General features: G+C 44.1%; 2 protein-coding genes and 1 long non-coding RNA gene across 5 annotated transcripts in view; 2 read left to right on the top strand and 1 right to left on the bottom strand.

Moving 5' to 3' along the window:
• Nucleotides 1-15,384, bottom strand: part of GPR107 (G protein-coupled receptor 107) — a 37,906-nt gene extending 22,522 nt beyond the window's left edge. Inside the window, exons 1-12 of one of the 3 annotated variants that reach the window (XM_074556406.1) lie at nucleotides 15,252-15,384; nucleotides 9,501-9,626; nucleotides 8,718-8,768; nucleotides 8,406-8,494; nucleotides 7,583-7,749; nucleotides 5,851-5,885; nucleotides 5,589-5,645; nucleotides 4,720-4,830; nucleotides 3,248-3,381; nucleotides 2,473-2,548; nucleotides 1,450-1,523; nucleotides 772-889 (exon numbers count right to left, since the gene is read on the bottom strand). In XM_074556406.1, coding sequence (XP_074412507.1) covers nucleotides 772-889; nucleotides 1,450-1,523; nucleotides 2,473-2,548; nucleotides 3,248-3,381; nucleotides 4,720-4,830; nucleotides 5,589-5,645; nucleotides 5,851-5,885; nucleotides 7,583-7,749; nucleotides 8,406-8,494; nucleotides 8,718-8,768; nucleotides 9,501-9,569 — 981 coding nt within the window. In that variant the 5' untranslated portion in view covers nucleotides 9,570-9,626; nucleotides 15,252-15,384. Of the gene's footprint in view, nucleotides 1-771; nucleotides 890-1,449; nucleotides 1,524-2,472; nucleotides 2,549-3,247; nucleotides 3,382-4,719; nucleotides 4,831-5,588; nucleotides 5,646-5,850; nucleotides 5,886-7,582; nucleotides 7,750-8,405; nucleotides 8,495-8,717; nucleotides 8,769-9,500; nucleotides 9,627-14,328; nucleotides 14,469-15,251 lie in introns of those variants that run through there. The other 2 variants (XM_074556407.1, XM_074556405.1) reach the window with 2 other exon arrangements.
• On the top strand, nucleotides 14,473-19,880 carry LOC141731373 (uncharacterized). The gene is made up of 4 exons (XR_012583423.1): nucleotides 14,473-15,400; nucleotides 16,047-16,270; nucleotides 17,160-17,277; nucleotides 19,519-19,880. It is a non-coding gene; the product is annotated as an uncharacterized LOC141731373 (long non-coding RNA).
• Nucleotides 19,881-21,523: 1,643 nt separating this feature from the next.
• The window catches only part of FNBP1 (formin binding protein 1), a 96,461-nt gene continuing 93,674 nt past the window's right edge, over nucleotides 21,524-24,310 (top strand). Inside the window, exon 1 of the mRNA XM_074556387.1 lies at nucleotides 21,524-21,745. Within this exon, the coding sequence (XP_074412488.1) occupies nucleotides 21,722-21,745 (24 nt within the window). The 5' untranslated portion in view covers nucleotides 21,524-21,721. The remainder of the gene's footprint in view (nucleotides 21,746-24,310) is intronic.

The following is a 24,310-nucleotide window of genomic DNA, read 5'->3' as shown; positions in this document are numbered from 1 at the left end:
ATGTTCAGCAGCATCTTCATAAATTTCACAGAAATAAAACTGATGGAAACTTATTCCTGCTGACATTCAGAAATGTTCTTTTGTTATATACTGTGTTTAATCTACTGTATCAGTTGAGATAAAAAGGAGCAAAACTTACTTTTGATACACACATACAGGACTGTGGCACATACAGCCAATAGTGAAAATACATAATGCTAAATCAAGCCAGTAATTCAGACTGGTCATTGACCATCCTTTGTACTCCCCACCTGAGCTCTGTAAGAGCCTCAATCACTAATTATAGATACTTCTGCTAAGGGCTTGCATCTGGAAAGGCAGAAAATCTCTTCTACATACAACAACAAACAAAAGTGCTGTTCTCCTATGTACTTCAGTTCCTTAAGCAGGAGACCAGCACTGAGCACTCTGAACCACCAGACCTACAAGTCCTGTTTTTCCCAATTTTTATTTCATTAAGACACTCAGCAAGCATTTCAGCAGTGACTTTAATTAATTTCCTCTACTTATTCAGCACTTTTTACCAGCCCAGGTTTTGTCCCACTCCTTATAGCCAGTTTTCATTTGCTGAAACTCTTTGATCACTATTATCTCATGCTCAATATGGGAGAAAAATTGGGAGAACTACATCATCTTCTGGACTAGGAAATAGCCAATAGGCTGATACAAGCTAGAACTACATGGTACTGGGTGAAGCTTTCACAGCCTTTTCCAGTTTGCACAAGCAGCTCTCCCACAAGACAGGAAGTGTGAGCACAGCTCAGTCCTCACCTGAAGTGGGATGACAATCATGAAAATTTTTTTGTCTTTATCTGACAGGATGTGTTTAATGAAAGCCCAGCCTGTGCCAATGAGGGCAATAGTGATGAACAGAAGAGCTCCCTTCAGTCTGGAAGAGAAACAGACACTGCAGTGAGAGACTATTTTATTTTATCACACTTCCTCTTCTGCCCAGGTTTCTCCCACTGCCAATAAAGCCACAAACCCAAACAAATGCTTCCCTATCCATAATTTTGGCAAGCACTTATCCATCCCACAATTTGGAAGCAGATGTACTTGCTACAACTCTGTATCACAGAGCAATATTAGGCTCCATTCACAATATATGCAATCTTTTCCTGGGGGAGTCATCCATTCACCATTGTGAGCAGCAGCAAATACTGACAGCTGTATCCACTTACCATTCACACCAGGAGCAAATGAGATACTTGAATATTAGTGTGAACAAAGAAAAGTAAAGCATTTGTTATCCTTTTACTCCTCCACCCACAGAAGTGCCAATTCTCTGCAGCTGCCCTCTGTAAGAGGAGCTTTCCCCTTCACACAGGGCTCATTGCTGAGTCTTTGGTACTGTGGTCTGCATGAGAACAAAGATTTCCCACTCTCTACAGGAGGGAGAAGCCTCAGTAGCAATTTGAATCTATCACATCAATCTTCTGACATACTTACAGGTGAGTGATGTAATAAACAACAGCCCAGCCCTCGATGGGGAATCCCTGAGAAGAGATGTAGTGATAGTCGATCTGGAAACAGAAAACACAGCACTTCACAAGCTGCTTTTGACACCCCACCCTCTAAAAACAGGTCTGCTCCACATCCACTGCCACTTTCACTTTCCAGTCAGTGTGTACAGACCCAGCTCTGTCACATTCAGAGAGCACTTCCTCCCAACACATTCTACTTTTGTTTAGCAACAATGAGATCATTTCCATTTGTTCTATTTCCCAAGTGCCAGTGGATGTATCTTGTACAATCTACATCCTTCCCACACAACTCCCCTGCTCAACTACAGTGAAACAACTGCAGTTGAAACCTATTTTTTCATTCATTTTTTCAGGTTCAGTTGCTTTAGGTGACTAGAGGCTTGCTAGTTTCATTTTCACTGGAAGCCAGATTCACTTAATTAGACTCCAAAAATATTTGTAGCAGGTATAACACCGTGGGCATGAACATGGCTGGCACAAACACTGAAGGATTAAATGCTTGCCATTACCTTGTTCATGAGATATATTTACAGCAGAAAGTCAATACAATTCAACAGAGACATTATCTATGGGAAGTCTCAGAGCTGGTAAGGTGAGGTCTGTTGTTATACACCATAATACTTCCTTGCCTTTGAATTTTACAAACAAGGTTTTCATTTATTAATATTTACTGCAAGCCCTGCAGCTGAAGCAGCAGCACAGCCCAAGCTTTCAGGCCCACTGTAAATAGCCAAAACATTAAAATTTGTGAAATTCACTCAAACCCCAACCCTTGCTGCTTCAACACTTCAGGCCACAATCTCAATTGTATTTAAAGTTAGAATTTGGTGATAAAAACAACACTTCCACTAAAGAGCTGCAGTTCAGTTGTAATGCTTCAGTATTAAGAGCAGTTCTCCCTCCAAAGCAGATTTCCCTATCAGCATGCCCTGGATTCCATGTTTCTCCTTCCTAGCTGAACCAATTCAGGCAGAGATGTTGCACGCACCGCGTGGAAGACCAAGGACAAGGATTTGGTGAAAGGTAGGGCTGCCATGAGCCAGTGGATCTTAAAGACATCATTTCTAGGAAGAAAAAAAGACAAGGAAGAGCATTACTTAAAAGCCAGCAGTAAACATTTCATATTTCTTTAAAACCTGTAAGTGTCAAGCAGTTGCTTCCAGGCTGAGCTGACCATCAGTGTAAAAAGATTCCCCTTAATGCTGCAGTCCAAGTTTCTGCCATATCCTGAGCAATATTTCAACCTCATGTTCTAAACCCCTGATTTTACTGCTTGGGATTACTGAAATTATTAACTAATAAGAATATCCCACATTTATATATAAATACTTATCTCTTAACTGTTAAAAAATTTGCTAAACATAATTCAGACCACAATCAAGATATTTATGGCTCTCTACTGCCATAATTTACCATTTCCCAAATGAAGTAAAGTGATGAAATTTTTCTCACTATTTATTTTCAAAGTCTCCTCCTTTTAACATCAGCTACAGCAATTTCCTGTCTATTTTTTGCCACAATATGTACACTACCTGAAGAACTTTCAACATAAGACTTGGGAATTTTAGAATGACAGTCTGCAACAACAATACTGACTGAAACAGTTTTCAAATAAGAACTATCTGTGTTAAGCATACAAACCTGAGCCAGATTTGGAGTTTGAAGTGATCAAATCTGACTGTGAAAGGGGCATTACAAGAAGAGGAATGAAAAATAAAAACCACACAAAGTTGGTCCCTACTTGTCACAGACCCTGAACCTACCTGCGTTTCCGAAGTATGTGGATCCATACAGTCCCAGACAGGAAAAAGAAGAGAGCCATGGAAATGTAAAGTTTTGGCAGTGGGATTTCACCTGCTGAGAGGTAGCTTTCAGGATTCTTTTCCGTAACATCTATCTGAATATTAAAGGTGTGTTATGTGTGCAGTTGGAAAAAATATCGTTTTGTTAAAGCATTGAGTTAACAATTACATTCTGCAATCAAATTCACTCATTTAACATGAGCTTTTCTGAAGGGCTTTCTTATGAGTCTCAGAGAAAAAAAACCAAAATCCATTCTTCATCATTAAGAATCTCAAAACATTTTGCAAAACTATTCCCACCAGAATAACCTCCTTGGAAAATAATGCTTTGGTTATGAAACATAATTCAGAAAGGTAATTTTCCCAAAGAATAAGTTGTTCTCTCTAGCAAACGTCACAAATTGCCCACCTTTGATTCAGAAACAATATCTACAATGGGCTGCCACCTATTTTCCTGTGACTGAGAAAACAGAAGTACTATTTAGCATTCTATTTATACCCTTAAGTGGCTTAGTCATATGTGCTAGGACTTCAATAACATCATGCATTGAGTCTGCTCTGAAGCTGTCCTGCATCTCTAAGTACACCCCAGCAGACCAATCATCCACATTTTGTTCTCTTTGCAATTCCCTCACTGGGTCAAAGTGACCCACACAGCAATTTATGAAAGCTGGTCCTCTAAACCTGTAACTCCTGAAGCAGCTCTGAAGTAGTCTGAGTCAAATTAGGGCTGCTAAGTTTTATCACGTCCATGTTCCCTTGCAATAGCATTAACACAAACACATAAAAAGCAGTCCAGGGATTGATGTGGCTGAGGTACCTCTGTCAGTGAGAGGATTCATACCAGACCAGCTCATTACACACCAGCATGAGCACAGGAAAGGGAAAAAAGAGAAAGCTCTGATAGCAACCAAAACCACATAGGAACAAACCCTTGTACATCAAAAGAGATGAGGCATTTGCTAGAACATATTGCCTTTAGGATGTGTATCTAACACCATAAAAACACATCTTTAATTAGGCCAGAAAATGCAAAAACAGTGAATTCAAATACCAACAATTTACATTGCAGCAACAGCCTTAATATCTGCAATCATGTAAAGAGAAAAGTGACTTTTGTGTGCAGCAAAACACAAGCAGCTGATGCAGCTCCCATCTCGTTACAGCATCAGGTCACAACTGTGTAGACTGAACCCAGCCCACATTCAGCCTTCAGATTTTCAGGCATTTCTGCAAAAACAGTATTTTAATTATTTTTACAGTAGTCACTTCTTTCAGAAATGCCACTGCAGAGACTGGCACACAATTCTGAATCACTTCCCACCCCATATGTGCACTCATGTGCAGCGTGTGCTTGGTTACAAGCTGGAGCTGAAAGCTGGATGTTGTAGTCTAAGCTAACAAGTTAATTATCCTTTAGAATCCATACTCACATCAAGACTAAACAGCTGCTGATCATTAGCTGGCCCTTTCTCACGAGCACACTTATGGAAATACAGGCTGTAGAGACCTTCTTGTTTGTCCGAGCTGATGTTAAAATAGAACTGAAAATAAGGAATAGAGAAGTCAGCATTCTTCTCATTCACAACAGGGTTGCCCTGGTAGGAAGTCATCTCTACTGAAGCATGAAAGAAGTCAGTCATTTGAGGTCAGCTGGTTCCCTTGAGCATACAGACTGTTCTGAGGACAGCAGCACATCTGGAAGCTTCAACAGAACTCCAGATGCAAAATCATTGCACCTATCTAGGACTATGCACTCTGGTAATCCAAGCCTGTTAAAGTGTCAGTGCTTAACTCAGTTCAGCACAGAGAAAAGATACCCACAAACACAATATATTTGACATGGCAAAGCATAAATTTTTTATTATACCCACCCTGCAGCTTTTCTGTTCCTCCCCCAACTATGCAAATTGTGATAGCTCTGGAAATGAGATCTGTGTCAGATAACAGAATTTCAAATGTGTTTGTAGTAACCAACCATCACAAGTGAACCAGGGTGCTCAAACAAAGCATTAATCTGGTTTCAGTCAGGTCACAGCTATTTGTCATCAGCAACCTGCACTACTATCACAGTAAACTTTAATATGCTGAGCCTCATAGACTATGATATTTAGAACAGCATCACAACAAAGCCAATTTAAAAGCAGCTCCCACAACTTATAAAGATTTCCATCACTGATGCTTAGCTCAGTAAATTTTCAGGCAAACTCCTGCTATCAGAGAGACATCTATATCCTAGACTTTCACTTTTCCAAAGTAGGACAGTGAAGGAACTGAGTTTAGACACTGGCAGACACCCTACCTGAAATGAAAAAATTCCTTGGACATGGCGTACAGGATGTTGTTGTTCTATCATGTCCTGGGAAAAGGGAAAGAGACCTTTAGATTTTCTTAAGCAGGTAACTAAAACATTTGGCTACATCAAGCAGACAATAAAATTTGCATTCTGTATATTTACAGTGAAGGCTGAGAGCAATAGTAAATACTCTCCACCTTTCTGCTATGATTCTACTGAAATATGCCCCCAGGGTCTTTGTGAAAGAGAACTCCAGATAGTTTCTTACCTTGGAGGATGTTGTACTTCGTTTGGACTCCTTATCTAGAGATAAAAGAATTAATGGTACATTTAGTGTTTGCATTTAGACACCCTCAGAAACCACCACGTTGTCAATACCTCAGTCACACCTTCCTACACTTGTCTGCGTGGCATTTCCCAGCTCATTAATCATTGACAGAGATGCTGCCCCAGCCTCTCCTTACTCTCAGAGGACTCTTCCCACAGCCAGCATTCATTCTGAATGCATCCTCACTTGCCAGGATATGATTTCCCTATTCTTACACCTCCTACAAAAGTCTACCCCAGAAATCTTTCCAACCTCTCTTTAGGCGACCAGAGGCAGGTGACCTACAGCAGATGCAAGCCACAGCTCTGACTTTTTATGTTATGACTGAGTACTGTTAATCTCACTGACAAATCTCAATCTGAGCATTAATACATGGCCTGACAAACATATGGAAATCCTAATTTCCATATGAGGAAGGAATAAATTTACAGCTTTCCACTAAGCTCCCAGTAAAAACACAAGCAAAAAACCCACAAAAGCATAGGTGACCTGCTGGGTCAGCATTTCCCCTGAACTTGAGGTGACAGGAGCCTTCAGTAGAGCAGCATGTCAAGTTCACAGTTTGACTCTACTCCTACAAGAAGCTTTTCAAACATTAGGTCATTCCTTTCTACCAGGAAGCAAAAGTTCAACACCTGAGCTTTGCTTTTGGCTCCCACACCTCAGTGCACTGTCCACACTTTTTACACCAGAGAAAGCAAAACTTCAGCTGTCAGATCCATTCTCTCAGTGCCATCCACCCTTGGTTCTTGACTGGTTACAACAGCTGTCCAAGCTTTTGAATGGTATCAAAGCTGGTGAATGTGACAGGCCAAGACAGACTCAGACTACTCCAGATCAGCCTGCTCAGCAGTCTAAACTCTGCCAGGAAGGGATAACATCAGCTAATCCCATTAGAGCTGAGATTATAAAATTATTTTGTCTGCTGGTCTGGAAGCCAGACAAAGGCTTGTGCCTCCTAGAAAGATTACTGGGACAATTCCTCCTCCTTCCCCATAGTTTCTAAGTGATAGGAGTTCAACTCTTTAGACAGACACAGACTCATAGAAATGTTGGCTGGAAAGGACTCCTGAAGACAAATCCAGCTTTTGACTCAAAGCACACCTGGTGTCAGCTGCATCATGTTGGCCCTGGTTTTACTTTGTCAAGCATTTAAAACCACAAAATATGGAGATTGGATAGCACAAATGATCTGCTACAATACTGGAATACCTATTTCAAAAGAAATCTTATTTATTTTACTTATTTTCTGTCTTAACATCCCATCTGAGACATCCAAGACTTAATAAAGAGAAACAGACATCATGTGCCACTACTAAAAATTGCTTGAAATTGTCCTCCTAACCTTTCTTCAACTTTGGTTGGTGGCCATAAAATTCCCCCTTTAGCTTTCTTTTTGCCAGACAAAAGCCAAGCAAGTTGTGAACCCCTCCTCAGAGGCACTGAAGGTCTCCAACTCTCACTGTCTCTGATGGATCAACAGGAGTGGTGAACACAAATCACTGAGCAGGAGCCTCCAGCCCCACAGGCAGCTCTGAGCACAGGTTACACAGGATGTACATTAAGTTCTTGCCCCAGGGGCCCCCAGAATGTGACCACAACTCAGTGCTGGATGCACAGCAATGAGGAATCAGCAGTGAGAGCATGCACAGGTCAGGTTTAGCTGGCTTACCTTCATTACCTGTATTTTCACTGGTCTTTTGAGGACTTCTATCAGGATCACTGTTCAGTTCAGAAGATTTTAGCAGCTTGGTATTTAAGGCAGTACCATTTTCCTCAGATACAAATACAATTTTAGGTAACAAAGAAGCAGCTTTTGAAGAGAACTGTACTTTCACACTAAAGAAACAAAGAGATTTTATTACAAAATTAAAGTAAACCAACGTTTTTAAAGAGGCTGTCACAGCCATATACCCAATAAAGGAAAATGAACTTGTCTGAACTTGTTTTTTGTACCACAAAGAACAGGAAAGAACCAGATCATGACTCACAGCAGAACTGATCAGTGTGGGAAAAGTCACACTCTATCTCTACATGAAATACAAGAGCAGATGAAGAAAATTAAGTTTCTTCAGCTTTGGTAAGCAGAGTCTCACTAGAAATTGTGTTACCACACATGAGCTCTTGCAAAAGGAAGCAATACAGACTTGAAGATACTTCCATTATAAAAGATAATTCAAGACAAACAAAATTTCACATTGAGTGCAAAAGTGACTCAAGAAATCAAAGCTCATTAAGCTCATTCAGCACAATTAAGGTAGGTTGGTTTTGCCTGCTGTCCTTTTACCCCTGCAATACACAGGAAGAATTCTTAGACCATTTTTATACTGCAGATGTTTTACTTTTACACTCACTTCCTCTCAAGTGTCATGTAACCCCTTAAAAAAAAAACCTACATGCACAGATGCTTTCCAAGCCCCTAAAAAAACCTCAAGTGTGACATTATCCTCAACTGAAGAAGTAACTTTAAAACATCTTTTACATTCTTTACTCACACTTCATGTTGGATGTCCAGAAGTAAAATCACAACAGAGACATCTGGCTCTGGAGTCTTGTTCAAGATACAATAATCCACTTCTTCATCCTGATAAGATGAACAAAACACCTCTGAAGTGCCCTCTGGACATGTTGTCCTCCAGGTAGAGATTATCATTCCTAGTCCAGCAAGTTCTAAATCCATCCTGCCCATGTCTAAAGCCCCCACAATTTTTAATATTTTTTTTTAATTTCTTCCAGCCATCCCCAGAGTCAGGTAGACTGTGAGATGTCCCATCTTAGAAAAGCAAGCTCACTTCCCTTACTCTTACCAGGTAAGTGGAGAAACCATCATTCCTTGTTCGGTCCAAGCTGAACCCCACCTAGGAGACAAGTGAGAGGAATCTGTCAAATTGAAGCCAAACCACTACTGAAAGAGTCATAAATACTGCTTTCTAAACAAGTTAATCTCTATTTAAGGTGGAATTCAGGTACTTTCTCATCACCAAATCAGGCAGAAAAATACATTCAAATGTAACAAACTCATCCATATCCACCAAGAAAAAATAAATCATGATTCAAACCCAAACTAAATCTGGAGTATCTTCTGTCTCTGAACATTTTCACTTATTTCAGTATTATTCCACAAATTTTTGCTTGACAAAAATATTTAATACTTTCTAGCAATGAAACTTTGCAGCAGAGGAAGAACTCAGGTCTGTTATCTAATCTCTTTTAAAACCCCTAATATAATGTGGTGTATAACATGTAATATTAGAGTTCTGTTAAAAATAAGACTGTCAGTATTCTAGAAACCTACTGAAACAATGATCACAAGCTGAATTGCAATGCACCATGATACAGTGTGAAAAAACTCATCAGAGGACTGTTAGGAAATTGATGTTCAATGTAAGTTATGGATGTGTGCATTGAGTTCAGCAGAGATCCAACAAGTTAAAGGTTCATCCTTACAGCAGAAAGGAGAGAGCTCAGGGATAAATCTCAATACACAGATCCTCATCATTGGCTCATGCTGGGAAGCAAAGCCAACAGCATCAAGAGTTTGGATTTGACACCTCAGACAAGTGGAGGGCAATTTCACAGGAAGAACTCACTAATAAACTGTCCTTCTCATCAGGGCCTGGTTCTGGATTCAGGGAAAGGTTGCTGACATTCACACTCATGAAACCATCCTTGAAGAAACCAAAGGTATTCAGGTGCACTTTCTGCCTCACATCATCCTGTTAGAAAAGAAAGCAAGATTACAAACACATGCAGAGTCATCTGCTGCAGCAAAGGGGAAGCAGTGATTGACACTTGAATATTCATGCAAAACATCTAATTATGCAAACAGCAAATTTATTTAAGATACCTACAGATGTAATCAACTATTTCACTGGAATGGACCAACTTTTCCAATAATCTGAACAGCAAGAACTTTTAACAGACATATTTCTGCTTAGTGACTTGCTATGCTACTGGAAATATTCAAGTAAAATTCTGGCATCACTGATTAAACAGCATAGAGCAAAATTCCCCAGTGTGACTGCAGACACATCAAGACTGCTATTGTTTAAATTGTGGCTGCTGTCATTGCCACAGACTGAAGAGGAAATAGACTTTGGGGATCTTGCCTAACCAAGAGCTGGGGTTTGGCCAAGTGTTTAGCAAGTGCATTGTCACCACCCCAGATCATCTGTGTTAGGCAGGGTCAGTGTTTGGACAGGCAAACATTCGTAAACTACGTGTGAAAATCAAGTTTTATATCTAGTCCCACATCTCCAAATGATTTTTGGCATAAAATAAATAAAAAATAAAAAAGAGAATAAATACCAAAACCAGAATATTTGGCTTAGCTTCTCTAGCAGGAAAAATCGAATCCCTTCCTCTGCTCCCAGTTTAGCTGCAGAATAATTTCCTTCCTCTCAGTCTGACAAGGAAACCATAGCAATTGATCTCTTCTCGTGCCTTGCTCATCTTATAAAGGTTCAAGTACAGTGAGCTTTAATTTTGTTTTTTACATAAGGAGGCCACGAAGGACCTCAGATGAAAAGCAGCTGACGTCACACACAGCTGCCACATCAGATGACAAAAGGTCACATCCAACGTCTGCAGCTGGTCCCTCAAGCCTACTGGGTCATTAAGTGGAAGAAAAGCAGAAACAAGGCAACAGAAATTTAAAATGGAATCTAAAACATTTGCAATCAAAAAGCAAATTTAAAATGGAATCTAAAACATTCGCAATCAAAATTTTAAAATGGAATCTAAAACACTTGACAAGTCGGCAATAAAAAAAAATTAAAATATGTTTCTTCCTCCTGCTTCTTCTAGGAAAAGATAATCAGATTGCAGAATTGTGTAAAAAGAGAAGTCAGCTGCTAAAGGCACACTGTTCTGGAGTACAAGTACAAGAAGTTCTTTCTCTCTCTGCCCCGGTATTGATTTTGACGCCTCTGCACAAAACGTTCCTGCCTGGTAAACATCCCTCAGTGGAACAGCAGGACACATCCTGCACAGCTAACCTGGAATCCAGCTCTAATTAGATCACCCTAATAGAATCAAGTTCACCTGGCAAATAACCAGATGGTTCCCCTGATGCTCAGAAGAGGAAAGCAAAGTTAAGTGCCCCAGGGCTTGCAGCAGATTTTGTGTTTAACAGAATTTGGAGCTCTGCTCTCTGTGGGTTCTGGGGCATGGAAAGTGCTGGAAACAGGAGCCCCCCTGGTTCCTCTAACACTGCACTCCATGAACCTCCCAGCCAGGACAGAAAATTCAGCCTGGCTCTTCACACGGCACATCAGATGTATTTAGCCCCAAATGGACAGAGGAGAATTTGGGTGACTCTGAGGGGGACACGGTTTTGTACCTTGAAATGTGCCCAGAGGCAGCTGCTCAATCCACAGCACTTCCAAGAGCTCCTCAGCTCAGCTGAAGTGATTTACTCTGTAATTTACTGACATGCTCCCTACCACCAGCAGATCATTAATATACAACACACAGCACTTTCCTCCCTGGCTTTATCTCAGCTTTGAGTGCTTAGAGTTTACAGATTTAGTTCACAAATCCTTCAGCTTTACATGATCCCCCCCACACACACACTGTCACCAGTTGCCACCAAGAGCATCAATTGCTCCACATATTGACACCCTAAAGACATTGGCTCACTAATGGGGTTGAAAGAACCCAGCTTTTATTTATAATCACTCAACTACTCACTTTAGAAATATTTAAGTTTACAACAAAGGTGTGAAGCCATACAAGTGAATACATCAGCATCCAAGTTGTTAATACACACATTAATTTAATTGACATAGGATGCATTTAAAATGAAAAGAGATGATCTGGGGCTCATCACTAACAGCTTACAGTCAAACCAATACCCAAAGTTCTCAAGCTTGCTTCCATAAAAATCCTCCACACTTCTTTCACTCCTGCAGGATCAAAAGCGATGCTGCAATATCTGAATAAGGTTACAGGGAAGTGGAATCCACGATTCTGTAGCTCAGAATGTGCAGAAAAATATTCTCCACCAACCTAATTGGGATCACACTGTCAGTGCAGTGAAAATTCCACTAGAGACCGGTGACCCCTACCTGGAAAGAATCTTATTTGTGTGAGACTAACAGGAAGGCTTATAATTTGTGTAAGACTGAGTGAATTATTGTGAAAGGTATTTTCAGCCTGAGCTATGAAATCTGAAACCACTCAATATTAAAAAGCTACAGGTATCTACAAGCAGACATTGAAAACCAGCATCTTCTTTATAATTCCATGTCTGACATAGGCTTTGCTTTTGGTCAAGAGAAACATTTCAACTGCAGCTACTTCTGGAATCTTCTGAAAATTGTTTCTGTTTGTCTTCTGTAACTTCCAATTTTTGTAGGGTTTTTTTTGTAGCAGGTAGGTTTTGTTAGCTGAGGTGTTTTGGGTTATTTTACATATCTCATTAAACTAATGAAGCTGATAACAATTGCTGCTAAGGAGCTTCTCTGGCAAGGTCAGTCTAACAGCAAAATTCAAGCAAATAATTTCTCTACAAAAATTTCTCTGCAAAAAACCCTATTTAATACACTTTTATAAAGATAAAATGTTATTTTTAGAACTGGAAACTGCTCAGACTGTGGCTTTTCTGACAACAAAAAAGCTTCACGTTGGCACAGTAATTACAAAGATCCAAGAAGGAAGATATTCTGAACTAAGGAATAACAGCTTGTTTGAGGAAATTTAATATCAAACACTCCCACAGAACTGTGGCCTTTAGCTTGGCTCAGTGTCAATGCACACTTGCAAGCAAAGCAGGAGCCACTGGCAAGAGCAGCAGACAGGAGATTTCATTGTGAAAGGACTCAGTCGTTGGAGCTGGTGTTTACACAGAGGCTGTAAAGCAGGGGATGAAGGAGGAAGGGAGAGACTGCCCTGACAATAAAGCTCAACTGCTCTAACAATGAAGCTGTTTGTAAAGCAGGTGGGCAGGGGCATTAACTCACTGCTGCTTCTCACAGCAAGTGTGTGCTGCAACTCGCACAAAACACCTGCAAACCAAACCCATTCCCCACTCTGAGAGGAAAAAACCCAACAGGATTCAGTAACTGATCCAGGCAGTCCCCAACAGGGGCTAAAGGCCACAATGTTTGCTGCTGAGATCATTTGCTTGAGGCAAGTTGCGAAGTTTTCTACTAAGGGGTAAAGAATTACCCCAGGAGAAATCGTTCAGTGCTCAGTTTTTTGTCACAAATTCCTCAAAACAACATCACCAGCACAAGCCTCCTCACTGACTGCTGCAGGAAAAAGTTTACTTCTCCTGCAGTACAACAATATTCATGTGGTTGCACTTTAAACAACTACACAGTCTGGAGAATTCCCCACAAGTAAGACATGAACACCTCCAGCAATCATTGCATCCCAAAGGCTGCAAAGTCCTGGATTCTCCCTGAACTCCTACAACAGCACAGCAAAGCAGGACCCATCATTTACCACTTTATTATTCCTTCCAGTGTTTCTACTGGCAGAATACTGCATGCTGTTGACAACCAAAACAAAATTTAAATGCTGAAGATTGACAGAGCTTTCCATGAGCTCTACAGAAGCGTTAAGGGGCATGTGGGACCCAGTCATTTACCACTTTATTATATTTTCCAATGTTTCTACTGGCAGAATACTGCATGTTGTTGACACCCAAAACAAAATTGAAATGCTGAAGAGTGAGAGAGCTTTCCATGAGCTCTACAGAAGTGCTAAAGGGCATCACCCCAGTGCAGAGCCCCTGTCCCACAGCTGTGCAGGGACTCAGGCACAGCACACCTTCACCCTGACCTCCAGCATTCCCCATCAACAACCCTGAACAACCCATTCTTCTCAAACACAGTCACAGCCTAACACATCACCCTTCACAGCACACCCTGCAGTCCATGGAAACAAAACACAAAGCTGCCAACACCAATTTCCTCAGCCTCCATTAATGGCTTGCTTAGGGCACAGCAGCTGCAGCCAAACACCCTTCGGAGCGACCAGGGCACTGCATGAAAGGAAACTCAACCAAAACCCACTTTCAGAAAGCTCTCCCTCAGCCCACGTTAGGCTCTCTCGTATCACACGGGTTTTAACAAAAGGTGAAGCAGCTGCACCCTCACAGAGCTGCGGCTCTGGCCCCTCACGCTTTACCCGCGACCCAAAGAGGCGGCCAGAAACAGCAGGACGGGACTTGGGGGACGCGGGAGGAAAACGGCAAAAGCAGAACACGGCGGGGCCCAGGCGGGCTGAGGCGCAGGGGGAGAGCTCAGAGAGAAGCGAAGAGAAAGAAGGTTCGGGGCACACAGCAGAACGGAGAGAGAGACGTGGGGAGACCAATCCCGGCCCGCGGGAGATGCGCGGAGCCGGGCCGGCCTCACCGCTCCCCTCAGGGCACCCGGGGGCCGAGCCAGCGGGGCCGGGGGCGGCGCAGACCTTACTTTGAGGGTGAGGTGGTGGACGCGGGCGCGGGCCGGGCCCGCGCGGAGCAGCAGCAGCAGCAGCAGCCCCAGCACGGCCCCAGCGCCGCGGGCCGCCATCTTTGTTCCAGCGTCAGCGTCCCCCGCGCGCCACTTCCGGGTCAGGCGAGTCACGTGTCGGGCGGGGCGCGTCACGTGACCGCGGTGGGCGGGGCCGGGTCCTGTCAGGGAGTCATGGAGGGGTTGGGGCTGGGGGGCGCTGAGCGCTTGGGCATTATCACCCTGTGCCCGGGCAGGGACACCTCCCGCTGCTCCAGGGGGCCCCAAAACCCCCCCAAAACCGGCCCGGAACGCTTCCCGGGGAGCAGCCTCGCCTTCTCTGAGCGATCTGTGCTAAAGTCTCACCGCCCTCCCAAGGAGGAATTTCCTCCCGATATTCAGCCTGAATTTTCCCACTTTTCGGTTTGAACCCACTCCCCCTTGCCTTGTCACTACATTTCCTGCCCAAGAGTCCCTCTCCGTCTTCTGTAGCCCCTTCAAATCCTGGCAGGCGCTGTGAGGTCTCCCCACAGCCTTTTCCAGGCTGAGCAGCCCCATCTCCCTCAGCCTTTCCCCATGGGGACGCCGCTTCCCGCCCTTTTCTCTCCCCCTGAGGCTCTGCTGGCTTTCCCCTGCCCACAGGCTGCTCCCCACGGTGCCCCCCAGGCCGGATCAGCCCCTCAGCGAGGGCCACGGCAGCCCCCAGGCTCTGGGCTGGTCCCTCCCCAGCCCTGGCACCCCCTTGGCACAGGGGTCCCCCCTGGGTGTGGGGTCCCCCCATGGCCGTGGGGCTCAGAGGGGCACAGTGGCCAAAAAAAAACCCCTGAGCCTCCCTCAGATCAGCCTCTGTGGGGTGACAGCAAAATAAAAAACCCCAAAAAAGAGTGAAGCTCTCCCTACCTCAGCCCTGCAGCATCGTCCACAGGGAGCTGTGGGATGGTTGTTTACAGGGAGGGGTGAAGTGCTTGTTTCCAGCTCAGCCGTGGATCTACCAGCAAGTTCCAGCTTCTTCCTGGGAGCTATGGCAACAGCAGACGTCTGAACATCAGGTAGTCCAAACAACAGGAAAATTGCTTTTCTATTTAAAGCCAGGGTTAAAGTATTGATTTTGAATATAGCCAGAAAAATATGTGACAAACAAAGGGATTTTTGCTGCTTTACAGGATTAGTTTTGCACCTATTTCAAATATTTTGCACCTATTTAAACTAGTATTTGTAGTCACATTTGCAAATAAAATAAAATGTATATTGGGCCTGGTTTCCTTGACTTGTTGCTCAAAACAAAAATAACAGAAGGAGCAAAGTGAACATGAATAGGGGCAATTAAAATGGCTTTTTGGTTGGCACATTGCTAAAGAAAAAAAAATTGGAAGACTATGCAATGGGAATCCATCAATGTCCATAAATCTAATTTTTCAGTGAGGAGCCTTGTGCTTTCAGCTCCTAAAACTCAGATATTCTGATTTTCCCTTATAGTGTGTGGAGTAACAGCTGTACAAGTTCTGTTGTCTAGAGACAGATAAAGAATTGGACTGGACCAGGCAAGTGAGGGTGAAAAGGGAGAGAAAAATCAATGGCCTTAACCTTTATTTTATCAAGATTTTGTAGTATATCCCATCTTTATTTAGAGAGATGATTCAGATATTCCTGCACATTTTTTCCTCACAATTTCATTTCCTCCTTGTATATTCTTAGGTGAAAAAAACAAACAGAGAAATCTCACCGAGAGCCAAAGAAACCTGGACTGGTACCAGGAAATATCTGGAAACATGAAAAAAAAAATCTGTTTTTCTAGTAATGTTCTTTCTCTGGGCAGTACTTTTGTGTGCCACTAGATGTCCTGGCAGCATCAGCCCTTGCACTGCAGCGCAGCTTGAAAAAAACCCACGGACCTGCATCATTTATTCTAGGAAACTCCGGTTAGAGATTTTCTTGGAATTTGGCGGGGGATGGGGAAGCTGCGGGTTTTTTGGGGTTTTTTTTTGCGTTTTTTGATTTTAATTTTTTTTTTGTTTTAAAATATTGTAATTATTATAATCCCTCTGCATGGACCACCTCGGAAAGCTGGGGAGTTTTTACTCCTGAGAAACAGCTGCTTGCAACCACAGCTGCAGCTGATAACAAATATCAGGAGCATTTTGTGCCGATAACAAATATCAGGAGCATTTTATGCCGATAACAAATATCAGGAGCACTTTGACTGTTTGAGTGGTCAAAAATTCCCCCATAATTCTGAGATTTGGTTCACCTGCAGAGCCTTTTTTAGTCTGAGAATGCTTCCTTTGGGAAGCTCCATTCAGAACAGAATCATCCTTAGCCTGAGGATGATTCCTAGCAATCAGGGGTTTTTATGCAACAGAATGGAAATTTTCTGAAGATTTTTATTTTTTTTTCAATATTTCTTCACCAACTATTAGGATATTGTGGTACCTGTAAGTTCCCCAATTACCTATACAAAATGAACAAAAAATAGAATTTGTAACATGTTTATTTTCTTTGGCTATGCATTTTTCTGAGAATTTGTATGTTAAAGATGGCTGTATTTAAATTTATATCTCCATCAATATACAAAGCAGCTTCTGACTGTCATTAATAAGCTGTAACAATAATTTTCATTGTGGTGTTGATTTGTTTCATTGTAGCTTTCACCCAAGATCACTTTGCTGTAAGTCTGCTATTCCCAGTACATGCAGTTATTATTATTATAGTTATTATTATTATTAGCCTGGATATCTTTTTTCTTTACTCCTTAATTGTAATTAAGCATATAATTAGAACTCATCACAGAATGTTTGGGGGTTTTTTAAGTGTATCATGGAGAATTGTTGAGGTCGGATGGAAGGTATCAGCAGTGTCAGAAAATCACGATGGAGGAGCAGCCTGCAGGCACAGCTCAGCACAGAATGAGCCAGATTGCCATTTCATGGTAAGTTTATGTTTTGTGAGCCGGGGTACAGGTGTGGAGAGGGGAGGTGAGCAAAACAACACAGATCAGGGCAGGAACCACTCAGGATCCAATCCCACAGTCCCTGGGGAAAGAGAGAAGAGCAGACCCAGGGCTCAGGGCTGGAGGCAGCCAAAATCCAGGTGAGCTGCTGGGTTCACAGCAATGAGACAGGGGCAGGGCTGAGCTGGGGAGTCATCTGCACTTTGGGTGATGGGAACCAGGGTCAGTCATGGCCTGATGATGGCTGGACAGGTCCACAGGACAAGGCAGTCTAAGGTGAGGTCAGATGTGAGCCAGGCTCTGTAGCAGCAGGATCTACAGCCAGGCACAGCCTGGGCTGGAACTGAGAACCCCTAAAACACGGTGCAAAACAATCGGGCTTTCAGGCCAGAGTTTCAATGCAGGGCAGAGGGTGTGGGCAGAGGCCCCAGGTGAGGCTGGCCAGGGCCATCAGGGTTTATCAGGTGTTTATCAGGTTTTGATAAGACCCCTCTGGGCTCTAATAGGGCATTAAACAGCACCGCGGTCCCCTGTTGTGTCTGAGTGATCTGAGCAGTGTTGTAACAGCAGAGAGGAAACAGCTGTGATGATGATGATGGCCTCTAGGAAAGGAGTGTCCCCTTCCTTTCCTGGTGCTGTTTGGGTCCCAGTGTATGAGAGGTTACAAGCGACATCCACGTTCCTTATCTCAGACGTGGATAATTTGGGTACAATTGTAAAATCAAAGGGAAGCAGCTGTAAGGGTGGTAACTCTGGGGGGAAAGGTACATCCTCTTCCTGCTGTGTCCTGGAAGCTGGAAGTGCTTGTCCATGCTCTGAGAGTTGTGATTTTTCTTGCTTTGCATAAGTAAACAAACACAGAGTAAAGAGGTTTCGATTGAACTGCAGTTTAGGGATATATTGTATGTACTTTACATGGTATCTCAACCGTTTAGCAGCCAATCTGGCTGTTTTCAAGGGGGATTGGGGCTTCCTAAACAAAGTCCTGGCTTTCTAAAAATGGAATTGCTTCTAGCTGGGTTTTGGAGCTGAATCTGGGAGTGTTCTGAATCATAACAACAGGGGAGATAAACAGAGAATTTACAGGAATAGGCCCATATCTGGATAGCAGATCTGCATGGTCTCGTTCTCAGCCTGGCTGAGGGAAAATTCCTACCCAGCTTCTGTTGCTCAGATATGGATTGTGCAAACTCAGTGGAGAAGTGCTACATAATCTAACTTCTAAGTGTAATTTTGAGTTATTTTTTGGGACTGGAACCCACTGGGCTTTCCAGCATCAACTGGCATAAAGGGCTCTTAATACTCCTGTCATTGCTAATTACATTATTAATTAGGGACCAGCCAAGCTGCAGGCCCTCTTGTTTTGGGTACTGCACAACTGAAAGTAATAATTTAAGTGGCAATCCCTGCCTTGGAGAGTCTCAGGCTAAACAACAAAAGCAGTCAAAAATAGGGGAAAATCCTGTTTTTGAAGCATCTAGAGCTAACTTTTTTTAGTTTTTGACTTGAGCCTGTGTCCACAGAAATTTTGATAACTTGTTTTTGGCACAGTTTATTCTAATGTACCATCAAAATACAAAACTTGTATTTCTGGCCTTTATCTCCCTGGAACTGGTGGAGCATTTCTATCTCTCAGTGTGGACAGGTTTCCCTGCCCATGCTGGTGTAACAGGTTTGCCCTGTTCCCCTCCCAGCTCTTTGTGCAAAAGGAAATTCCACACAAACTTAGCTCAGCTGATACCACTGCTGCTTTCTGTTTCTGTACCTTCTTTTTCTGCAAGTATTTCTAGGTTAAGCTCTCAAAAAGTGGTGATGGAAGAAGTCTGGCTGGTTTTGCAATGTGTCCTGGGTGGATGTAGGGCTAAAGATGGTGTCTGGGAGCCTGTGGAAGTACAGACTGTGGTTGTGCTTCAGGCAGCAGGGCAGGCTTGGATATTCAAATATGTTGGCAGTAGAAGGAAGAACTATTCTAAAATGAGCTGAACAGGGTGTCTCTTGGTTGTTGTGAAGCCAGCCCTTTAAAGTAATAACTTTTAATGATGAACAAAAGCACTGCCTGTTGTGTCTCTTCAAAGGCAGCTGTGTGAGGAGCTGCACTCTCCTCTCATGTTCAAATCAATGGAACTCGGATAAAAATAAATGCAATTCTGTTATTAACATTTGTCTTCATTGTTGTTCAAAATGTTGGAATTGCTTAATGTGTTTTTCTTCCTCGTGTAGGGGACAGCCAAGCATCAGTGGAAGAAGTGCATTAATGTAGGGGAGATAATGCTTCTTGTAGCAGCTGGTCAATTTTTATCTTCTCACATCAAAAGCATCCCCACCCTTTATGAGCAGAAGCCTTTTACCTCAGGTGAATTAATATGCTTCCCTTTTTCATCCCCCCATGAAAATCTCTCATGAATAGATACAACAATAAATAGATTGGTCTAAAGCTCTTTTTACATTTGTTGTAGCTGAAAAGCAGAAATGCAAAATGAGATTAAGTGACACAGCTCAAATAAATGACAGAGGATCACAAAATAAATATTTTTCTGGCAAGGAAATGAGCCATTTTCTGCAAGGCCTGTGTAATTGCTACAATAACCCACATTTATGCAAAGGCAGATAATTTGGTTATTTTCCTGCTTGCTTGCTGAGCATTTTGGTGACAGATGGTGGATTTAATATTCTTGGATTTGGGTTATTTTGGGGGTGAGGGGTGTATATACTGCTTAGCTGAGTTAGAAGTCAGCCCTTGCAGTGAGTTCCCAGAATTAAATCAGTTGGAAAAGACCTGTGAGGTCATTGAGCCCAACCTGTGACCAATCCCCACCCTGTCAGCCAGACCATGGCATTGAGTGCCACACCCAGTTTTTTCTTGAACACCTCCAGGGATGGTGACTCCACCACCTGCCTGGGCAGCCCATGACAATATTTAATCACCCTTTCTATGAAGAAATTCCTCCTGATGTCCAACCTGAACCACACGTGATGCAGCTTCAAGGGTTCTGGGTTCTAAGGCTGTGGGTTTTCTTCATTTCTAGAGCCCTCTCCTCCTTTACAAATGACCAAAACTGGAACATTTCCTTCAAAAGCAGCCTCACCTGGCTCGGGTAAGAGGCAGAGAAGGGCACCTGAGGGAGGGTGGGGCTGGAGTCACCACCTGTGCACTTGGCACATGTGAAGCACCTCAAATACTGCATTCAATTTTGGGTCCCTCACTTGAAAAAGGACATTGAGGTCCTGGACCATATCCAGCAAAAGGACTTCTAAAACTTGTGTGAGTTTTAGAAAGCACAGAATGTTACCATAGTTAGGGTTGGAAGGAACATCTAAGGGCCATCCAGTCCAACCCCCTGCAGTAAGAAGGAACCTCTTCAACCATACCAAATTGCTCACAGCCTGTCCAACCTGGCCTTGAACGTTTCCAGGGATGGAGCATCCACCACTTCTCTGGGCAACCGGTGCCAGTGCTGGTGAATCTGTGAGCAGGGTGGGGAGAGCCTCAACTGCCTGCGTGTGACACCCATTCCTTAGTGACCCCTGCTTTCAATGGACCCTGCTCCTCCATTGATAGAGGTTCCCCATTGACCCCATTCCTCCATTGATGCCCATTCCCCACTGACCCCATTCCTCCATTGATGCCCATTCCCCACTGACCCCACTCCTCCATTGATGCCAATTTCTCACTGACCCCATTCCTCCATTGATGCCAATTTCCCAGTGACCCCACTCCTCCATTGATGCCAATTTCCCACTGACCCCCCACTCCTCCATTGATGCCAATTTCCCAGTGCCTCCCGTTCCTCCATTGATGCCCATTCCCCAGAGACCCACGTTCCTTATTGATCCACTGCCCATTGAAGTCTGTTCCCCATTGACCCCCGTTCCCCAGCCACCACTGATCTCCAGCGATCCCCTCTCCCTCATTGTTGTCATTCCCCAGTGATCCCCGTTCCCCATTGACCCCCTTTTCCCCAGTGATCTCCGGTTCCCTGTGGATCCCCTTTCCTTACGACCCCGTTCCCCACTGATCACCCTCTTTCTCAGGGTCCCGGTCCCTGCCGATCTCCCTTTTCCAACAGATCCCCCCAATTCCCCACAGATTCCCCCTATTCCCCTCCGATCCCCTTTCCCCACAGCTCTGCTCCCCTCGCGGCCGGGCCGCGCATGCGCTTTGCCGGCAGGGCCGCCCCCCCCGTGCCAGCAGCGGCGGCCGCGGCTCCGCGCCTGCGCAGCCCGGAGCTGTCAGTCGCCCCCCCCGCCCCGCGCCGCCCGGGCCATTTTGCGGCGCGATGAGGCGGGAGCGGCGGTGAGCAGCGCCTGTCCCGCCCGCTCCGCTCGCACCGCCGGGCACGGCCCTTCCCGGGGCGAGCAGGCACAGCCAGGGCATCAGCGGCACCGGAGCGCCCCCCGCCCGCCCCTCAGCGCCGGCGGAGCCATGAGCTGGGGCACGGAGCTGTGGGTGAGTGCGGGCGCGGGGGGAGCGGGGCTGCGGGAGCCGCATCGGGGCATAACGGTCCGTGCCCGGGGCCGGTGAGAGGAGCCGGGTGCGCTCCGCGCCGCCGCCTCGGCGCAGCTCAGCCCGGGGGTCCCCCCCAGCTCCGGAAAGTTTCATGTGCAGCCTTTGCAGGGAAATCCCAGCGGAGGTTCAGGAGTTTGGTTTAATTTTGCTGAAGGAATTAAATTTTTTAAAAAAAGCTCCATAGCACGAGAGCAGCGGCGGCGGCTGGGGAGCGGAGCTCGGCTCGCAGCGGAGCGTGGGGTGGGTTTTGTGTGTGGCTGCTGCGGGAGGCTCCGAGGTGGATCTATGGACTGGGGGTCCGGTTTCAGGAGAGGGAGCTGCAGGGAAGAAAAGCCAGATGATAAAATTTCCTGTCGCTGCTGTTAAGGGGCTTCACTCCACGCTGGAGCTGAAGGACGGAGATTTTTACGAGAAGAGTTTTGTGTTGTGTGTAAATAAAGCAGGTTTTAATGGTGCAGAGGGTTTCAATGTACAAAGCTCCTTGATGCTTTTGAGGTGAGCCTGGAAAGTATAAATGCATTTAGTTTACGGTGGAACGTTAATGGAAAATATCGGACTGTTAAAAGGAAAGAGAAGTGGGCAATAGCGATGCGGAAGGGTCCCTTGCTAATGAGAAGAAATAAGGGGAGGGAGATGAAAGAGGTCTGGGAAGGCAGAAGAGCTGTTCCACATATTCAATCACAAAGAGGACATGGTGCAGCCATGTTTGATGGTGGAGCATGGAGCAAACCTGCTGGCTCTGGCAGGGCTGGTACCCGCGGACAGGAGGCTGTGGAGCGGCTCCTCCCCGAGCGGTGGGACCAGGAACATCTTGGGACAGATCTGTGCCCGGGAGGAGGGAGGTGGACAGGGTGTTTTGAATGAAGAAGTCAAGAATAAGTGGCAGAGGGTCATCTGGATTGTAAAGCACTGCAGGATTCCCTCCTGTAGTCATGTGTTTGTGGCTGGTAACCGGCGCGAGTTGAGATGCAAACACATCTGAGCTTTTGAGCTGCCTCTTGTAGAAATGGTTATTTTAGATGTGCTAATTGCTGCCCTTTCTGGGTGCATTCCTGGCCCGCTCTGGCAGGCAGCTCAGCATCCCCTTTTGCTGTGACATTGGAGTGATGTTCTAGCCAGATCTGGTTGGACCTATGCAGTAAAGTAGGGAGGAATTGCTGACTGGGAGAGGTTGTTTTGGTGTGGTTTTATATGCCATAGAAAGAAAGGTGATAAATGCTGGTGAAATAGTGTAGTGATGCTATATTGATTCATCAGTGTATAAACAGCTCTGCTGCATGGGAATGTTTCTGGGAGAACCTGCAGTTGCCTCCTCTTTCTGCATCTTGGATGCTTTGGGAGGAGACTGAAGAGTTAGCATGGAATCAAAGTAAAAGGCAGCATAATGGGACAATTTTCACACTGGAAAATAAACTCTGAGTTCTGAAAATATGAACTTTTTTTTTTTTTTTTAACTCCTAAGACTGCAAGCAATACTGAGATTCCTGAACCAGGATGGTAGTAGAGAGTAGTGCCTATAAACAGTTCTTCTGCTTTTATGTAATATTTGTAGGGGTGCGTGCAGCCATATACATCTTCTGCAACAGTTACAAATTGCTTTTGTAACTTTTAATCCCATAATTTTGTTTCTGAAATTGTCCTTCAGCAGCATCAAAGTATCATTTTTCAAGTCCTCCGTGTAGCACTGTGAGAAATGTACTAGGTTACTGTGGAAAAGGGTTGGATCAAGAGAATGAATGATTCTGGATACAAGTTTGGCAGGAGTTGTTCCATTTTAATTTGGGCAGAGCTCTGAAATCACGTCGGTTTCCAGTGCTTTGGGTATTTAGGCCAAAACTGATTTCTTACTCTGTGTTCTCCCTTTCACTGTAAAGGAAACCACATAAGCAACCTGTATTTAATATATGCCACTTTCTTTTGTTGATCATGGCATTTCTTTTTTAAACAAAATTAAATTTCCATTTTCTTTAGAACTCAGTTGTCTTTTTAATTTTTTTTTATTTTTAATGGGTTTTTAGGAGCAGGTGTGGTAAGCAGCAAATGCCTGTTCTACATGTGACTCATATGTGGTTTGAAGGGCTGAAAGTTGAGGCAAAAGCAATGGTTTTAACTGTACTTCAGAAATTTGCTAGAAAAATCAGCAATGTTTGATCAGGCTTGACTTGCACCCTGTATTACTGATCTACCAGGCTGGATGCATGTTCATGATTCACCCTTTAAATTTAGCAAAGTAAAATCAGCTTGCTTTTTAGAGCTCATAGAATGTTAATGTGCTTGGAGTTATGTAGAATTTCTGTTCATTCCTTGGGGGAGAAAAAGCCTGGTTGCAGAAAGCCTCTGAAGTAGAAGCAATAAAATCCCTTTGGCAAGGTGTGAGTTATTCCCAAACCCACATTAGCCTCGTGCTCTGATGTGAGTGCATCCTGTGCCTTTGGCTTGCAAATCCTATTGTTGAGTTCCTTCTGGTATTTCACTTGATTCTGGACTTTGGGTAACATCTCAACA

This window comes from Zonotrichia albicollis, chromosome 21 (assembly GCF_047830755.1).
Source record: "Zonotrichia albicollis isolate bZonAlb1 chromosome 21, bZonAlb1.hap1, whole genome shotgun sequence".
Taxonomy (NCBI): Eukaryota; Metazoa; Chordata; class Aves; order Passeriformes; family Passerellidae; genus Zonotrichia; species Zonotrichia albicollis.
The sequence above is the reverse complement of the archived record's forward strand: the minus strand, read 5'-3'. Positions and strand labels throughout refer to the sequence as shown.